The following is a 6,377-nucleotide window of genomic DNA, read 5'->3' as shown; positions in this document are numbered from 1 at the left end:
TGGGTGAAGCAGTATAGGTTAAGAGACTAGAGGGACATTTCAAGCACATGCAAACGTGAACTTTTTGGATCCTGCTTTGAATAAACTAATTAAAAAAATTTTTGAAACAATCAGGAAAATCGTTTAATAAATATAAAGCTATTACTAGTTAATATTAAGGAATTATCATTCATTTCATTGGCTATGATAAGGGTATTTTAGTTATGTTTTAAAAAATTCATTAAATAAAAAATTCTTATCTGCTAGTCCGTGGGGTCGCTAAGGGTCGGACACAACTGAGTGACTTCACTCTCACACATTGGAGAAGGAAATGGCAACCCACTCCAGTGTTCTTGCCTGGAGAATCCCAGGGACGGGGGAGCCTGGTGGGCTTCCGTCTATGGGGTCACACAGAGTTGGACACGACTGAAGTGACTTAGCAGCAGCAGCAGCAGCAGCAGAACAGGGGTAAGCAAAAAAAAACGTGTACTTAGTCACTCAGTCATGCCTGACTCTTTGCAACCCCATGGACTATAGCCCGCCAGGCTCCTCTGTCCATGGTGATTCTCCAGGCAGGAATACTGGAGTAGGTTACCGTACCCTCCTCCAGGGGATCTTCCAACCAAAGGATCGATACCAGGTCTCCTGCATTGCAGGCGGATTCTTTACTGTCTGAGTCACCAGGGAAGCAAACAATAGCCACAAATAAAAATAAACTTTGATTGGAACACATTCTACCCACTGCCATTGTCTATGGATGCTTTCCTGATATGACAGCAGAGATGAGTAGCTGCAATGGAGACAGGGCAGCCTGCACAATGTAAACTATTTACTATCTGGTCCTTTACAGAAACTGTTTGTCAACAGGTTAGTAGGGGAGAGGAATAAATAAGTAGTTTGAGATAAACCAATGTATACTACTATATATAAAATAGATAAATGACAAGGATCTATGGCACAGGGAACCATAGTCAATATCTTGTAACATACCTATAATGGAAAAGATCTGAAAAAGAATACATACATATATATGATACCGAATCACTTTGCTGTACACCTGAAACTAACACAACATTGTAAATCAACTATACTTCAACTAAAAAAATCATTGTAACAACTCCTTGAGGTGGGTATTGTGAAGACTGATTTATTAATAAAACATTAGGGACTTGGCGACATTAATTAATTTATAGCTAGGAAAGAGCAGAGAATTTGCCTGGTACTGTCCTTAGTCAATGTTGTCACTGATATGACATATCCACATTGTTAAGTGGACAAGCCAAGGCCACACATCTGTTTAAAGGTCAAGAAATATTTCACAAGCATGTAGAGTTTATAAAAGAACACACACACTGGTGCCTTCAGCTGAGAAGCTTTTCATCAATGCCCTTCCCTGGTGGCTCAGCTTGTAAAGAATCCGCCTGCAATGCCGGAGACCTGGGTTTGATCCCCGGGTTGGGAAGATCCCCTGGGGAAGGGAACAGCTACCCACTCCAGTATTCTGGCCTGGAGAATTCCATGGACTGTATAGTCCATGGGGTCGCAAAGAGTCTGACACGATTGACTGACTTTCACTTCATTTCATGAGCCTTAAAAGACCGATTTTCTGGTCGGTCTTAGAGTTGCTAAGTTTGCCTGTTTGTCAAGTTAGATGTTTGGTCTTCACACCCATTTATCACTTTATATTTTTCTCTCTCTCCTGTAAGATTCAAGGCTTGGTAGAGACCATATCTATACCATGTACACTAAGCCCAGGTCCTGGAATAAGAGAAAATCAAATATGTTTCTTGAATGAATGACCAACAACGTCCGCATCACAACCTCATCCCTGACTGTCAAGTCTCCTAGTGATGGACACAGAGGCACAAACAGATCATAAAGCTCCAGGCACCAAGAAAGGACTCTTGCTGCATATACACTAGGAGATCATTTATTGTCATTTGATTGTCTAATTTTCTAGGTGACAGAGAAGATGTAACCTATTTCTTAACCTCTAGAGTGGTTTTCGTGGCAGAGGCCTGGGGAGGCGTACTGTGGTTGGAGCAATTGTTTTAGTTGGGAAGGTCAATGCCGGGGTGTTACATGCCTGTTCTTGCCAGGGCTGATATTAGTCTACTCAACCTGGCTCTGTCCTTTTCCAGAGATTTCAAGCGAATGAATCATGCTTGGCTGCCATTAAAAGGGGAAGGAGATGACTCCTGGATGTGAGAGGGGGATATTTGCAGAGTCTGGAGTAAGATGTCTTTACAGATAGACAGTATGTGAATTTAGCACCTGAACAGTCCCTATGGTAGAGAACTAGACACAAAATCCCTCCATGCACACAGACGATGCTGAACGTCAAGGTTTGGACCTCTGAGCAATGATGTTAGCTTTGCCCTTCTTCAGTGGAGGGGTATTAAGTCAGTTTTTCAACCAGCACAAGGCAATGGCTGGTGCATTCCAGGAAAATGGGTGCAACAGAGAGAAACACATCCACGGATCCAGGAAATGTTTAACTTTTATTCCTGCCGCATATACAGCATATTGTCTGCCAAAATTAGGAGTTAAATATAATTTAATGGAGATAAAATACTGAAAATATCATTGAGACAATTAAAAAAATGTTATCATGAATACAGAAAGAAAAAGAGCTAGTAAACAAAATAAAGCTGAAACAGGTAAAACAAGAATAAAATCTCTTCAACTTTGAGATAGTACATATTCATTTCTCTTTCCCAGGTTGAAGTTCCCTGGAGCAGCTATTGAGATCAGGCTGCAGAATAGAAGGTAATTATTGCACTGAGAGTGCACGTGATTCACAGAAGCAAGCCTACGTCCCAGACAGGGAAGCCGAGGCTATTGGAGACTGCATCTAAGTCTTCTTCTGCTTTACTGAGGTCTCAGAGAACCGGAAGCTTCAGGACACTTGTGGTCATTGCCCCAGGTGTGGCTGGACTTAGTTTTTCCTGAGTCCTTAGCTCTTACCGAGGTTTAAAAATGGGTGCTCTCATTGTCTGTCGTGTTCAGCTGCAAATATTCCAGGCTGCCCTTCTTGTAGCTGGCCACCCGGGTTGGTTTTCGGTTCCTTATCCCCAAGGCCTGTCTTTTCTGTAAAGAGCTGGCGATCATGTCGGCGAACTCAGCTTGCAAGCGCTGTTGATTCTCCCTGGAGAGACAGAGTATGGAGGGAAAAGGGAACTTCTCAGCCATTCAAACAGACTAGCCCTCAGCTCCAGAACCGCCTGTTTCATTCACTGATTCCTTGGTGAATGCCTGCTCTGTGCTGCATGCAGGAAGTCCAGAGAACACAGAACGACCCTTGGCTTCTACCAATGAGCCTAAAGAACCATCACCCAAGATCTGTGTAGTTGTAGGGAAAGCAGAATACATTTCAAGCAGGAAATTATATTTCGATTTCAAAGTAAGACAACACAATGCGGAATTCAGAGGCGAGGTTAGGTTTCCACATACCACTGGGGCGAGAGGAAGAGAAGCCAGGAGGGTGCTAAGCCCTACTATGTGCTACGTAGCTCAGTCGTGTCCGACTCTTTGCAACCCTATGGACTGTAGCCTGCCAGACTCCTCTGTCCATGGGATTCTCCAGGCAAGAATACTAGAGTGGACAGCCATTTCCTACTCCAGGGGATCTTCCTGGTCCAGGGATCGAACCTGCATCTCTTATGTCTCCTGCATTGGCAGGCAGGTTCTTTATCACTAGTGCCACCTGGAAAGGCCACTAAAGTGTTAGTCGCTCTACTGACACTTGGAGAGTTGTGTTCTACTCTTTGCAACCCCATGGACTGTAGCCCGCCTGGGTCCTCTGTCCCTGGAATTCTCCAGGCAAGAATACTGGAGTGGATTGCCATTCCCTTCTCCAGGGGATCTTTGCGACCCAGGGATCAAACCTGGATCTCCTGCATCGCAGGCAGATTCTTTACCGTCTGAGCCACCAGTCACCACAAAACTCTGAAAACGTGTTGGTTCCACACTTTCCTAGGAGTGTGGGTCTTGTCTGGGGAGGGCTCTGAATGAGTGGAGGGTTTTAAGAGATTAGAATGGACCTGGGGTACTCTTAGTAAGGGGCCAGGTCGCCCCATGCCATAGGGACGGTCCGCATTGTTTTGGCATCTCTGTGGTGTTGCCATCTGTCTGGGTCCCGCATCCAGGTGTCTGCACGACAGGGTTTCTCTACCACAGCAAAAGCCGTACCAGTGGCCACATGACTCAGTGCAGTGGCCCAAATGCAACTGGAAGACCATCTGAGTCACCTTTAGGGGAACTGAAACCGGTTAATTAGACCTGCAACCTGTTTTCCTCATCGCAGGGAGAACACACTTCATGTGAAGACCCCAATCCACAGTCCTGGAGCTGGGGAGTTCCTGTTTCCTCAGGTGACTCAGCAGAGAGCTGTAAGCAGGGGTGGGGACGCACTGGCCTTGCGTCCCTAGCGTGCTCCACTCTTGACCACATGTGCAGGGGGTGGGCCCTAAATTGTCCTTTGGTCTCCTGAGCGAGCCTGAAACACTCCAGCAGCCAGAGAAGGGGGGTTTCCAAGCCTTTTCAATGTGTGTTGTCTCACCTTGGATTCAATGCCTCACTGCCACTGGCAAAGCACTTGCCAACAGTTAAACTGCCTGCACACAGTACTAGATACAAAGCCGAGACCTCCACTTCCCCGCTCCTCCCCGCCCCAGCCAGCAGCTCACGCGGTTGGCGGCGGCGGCAGGTTGTACTCCTGGTCCTTCACCCCGGTCAGCCAGTAGGTGGTCTCAGCTCCTCTTCCCTAGAGAGACAAGAAAGGTGTGTGCCCTGGAGGCTGACAAGGTAGGCGGCTCTACAAGTATCAGCTTCCAAGACTTTCCCCTCTGAGTTTGTCATCAGAGCCTATATTTCAATACAGCACCTGTTCCTGTTATATTTGTGTTATCTCTAGATCAATCTTTATTTCTAAGCACCTTTAAAAAAACATCTCAATCCACCAGACATGTTTTATTTTTTCAAGCTAGAATTTTCTTTTATTCCCCCAAAGACATTTCCAAATATCACCTTAGCAACAGCACAAAAACTCTAAATGAAGAAGGAAGAAAATTCATCTATGATCCTGCTACTCCAATCCAACTGGTTTCTGTCATCCACATTTTATTCTGGCCGTTTTTGAAATAAAACTTATGCCACAGTTTCCCCACTTGAAGTGTGTAAATTACAAACACACTCATAATAAACACTCACTAACTGACATTTGCTGGGTACATCTGCAGGCTGTAAAATAAATGGAAGCAACAGGAAATTCTGTTTTTGGCTGGAGGTTGTGTTTGAAAAGCAGACTGGATAAATTTTTTAAAACCACTCATTCAAAAAAAAAATTAGTGATTTGGGGCTGCGTTTGGACTATAATATTTGAACTTCCCAAGCGGCGCCAATGGTAAAGAACCTGCTTGCCAATGCAGGATATGCAAGAGACTTGGGTTCAATCCCTGGAAGTAGGAAATTGCAACCCACTCCAGTATTCTTGCCTAGAAAATCCCACGGACAGAGGAACCTGGTGGGTTACAGTTATGGGGTCGCAGAGTCAGACACCACTGAGCCCATATGCCTAACCACTTGGACTATAATAATCCACACACGACTTCTATTCTGGGGGGAACACAGCAGAGAATGTGTTTACGGAGAATTAAAACAGCCAGTGTGCTGTTCAGACACAACTACCTAAAGGAGGCTCTTCCAAGTTGCCGTCAGTGTAAAGGCCAGTGCTGCTGTGGCTGGTGGAGGCAGATGGTCTTAGCCGATCACTGGCTTCAGATCAGTTGTGAATATGGTCACCTTCAACAGACAGCCTGAGGGCCACCTGGTGGCTCTGAAAGGCGGTTGCTCTAAACTATGCATTACAGTCATTTGATTAAAATACAGATCTCTGATCTATACCCAAAGAGAGCTGGACTCAGTAGGTCTGGTGGGGCGTCTGTGCTTAATTGCTAAGTCATGTCCGACTCTTTGCGATCCCGTGAACTGTGGCCCGCCAGGCTTCTCTGTCCATGGGATTCTCCAGGCAAGAATACTGCAGGGGGTTGCCATGCTCTCCTCCAGAGGATCTTCCCAGCCCAGGAACCGAACCCACATCTCTTTTGTCCCGTGCATTGGCAGGCAGGTTCTTTACCACTAGCGCCACCCGGTGGCGCTATCAGGTATACATCTCGATGGGTTCCTTACCTTTAAGTAGGTTTCTCCTCTTACTTCATAGAGGAACTGGCACTCCGTCCTCTTCAGGATGGCTATGGTGGAGCCGCTGACATGGATTCTCAAGGCTGGAAATGCAAAATAAATCAATGAAAACCGCGTCCATTTTGAATGCTATCATAGGGCCCCGTTTGTTTCCCCTTCAGCCAGAATATTTACTACGAGTGCTCTTGACTGCTTAG

At 45.7% G+C, this 6,377-nt stretch overlaps 1 protein-coding gene across 3 annotated transcripts in view; it reads right to left on the bottom strand.

Annotated features, from left to right (window-relative positions):
• Positions 1–2,467: 2,467 nt before the first annotated feature.
• GUCY2C (guanylate cyclase 2C) overlaps positions 2,468–6,377 on the bottom strand; it is a 97,577-nt gene continuing 93,667 nt past the window's right edge. For all 3 annotated transcript variants that reach the window (XM_055394169.2, XM_055394168.2, XM_055394167.2), the window contains 3 exons: positions 6,169–6,263; positions 4,668–4,744; positions 2,468–3,127 (listed from right to left, as the gene is read on the bottom strand). In XM_055394169.2, the coding sequence (XP_055250144.1) occupies positions 2,953–3,127; positions 4,668–4,744; positions 6,169–6,263 (347 nt within the window). In that variant the 3' untranslated portion in view covers positions 2,468–2,952. The remainder of the gene's footprint in view (positions 3,128–4,667; positions 4,745–6,168; positions 6,264–6,377) is intronic.

This window comes from Moschus berezovskii, chromosome 6, assembly GCF_049115385.1.
Source record: "Moschus berezovskii isolate FMDL1 chromosome 6, NW_MosBer_1.0, whole genome shotgun sequence".
NCBI classification, from domain to species: Eukaryota; Metazoa; Chordata; class Mammalia; order Artiodactyla; family Moschidae; genus Moschus; species Moschus berezovskii.
This window is presented reverse-complemented; position numbering and strand designations above follow the sequence as displayed.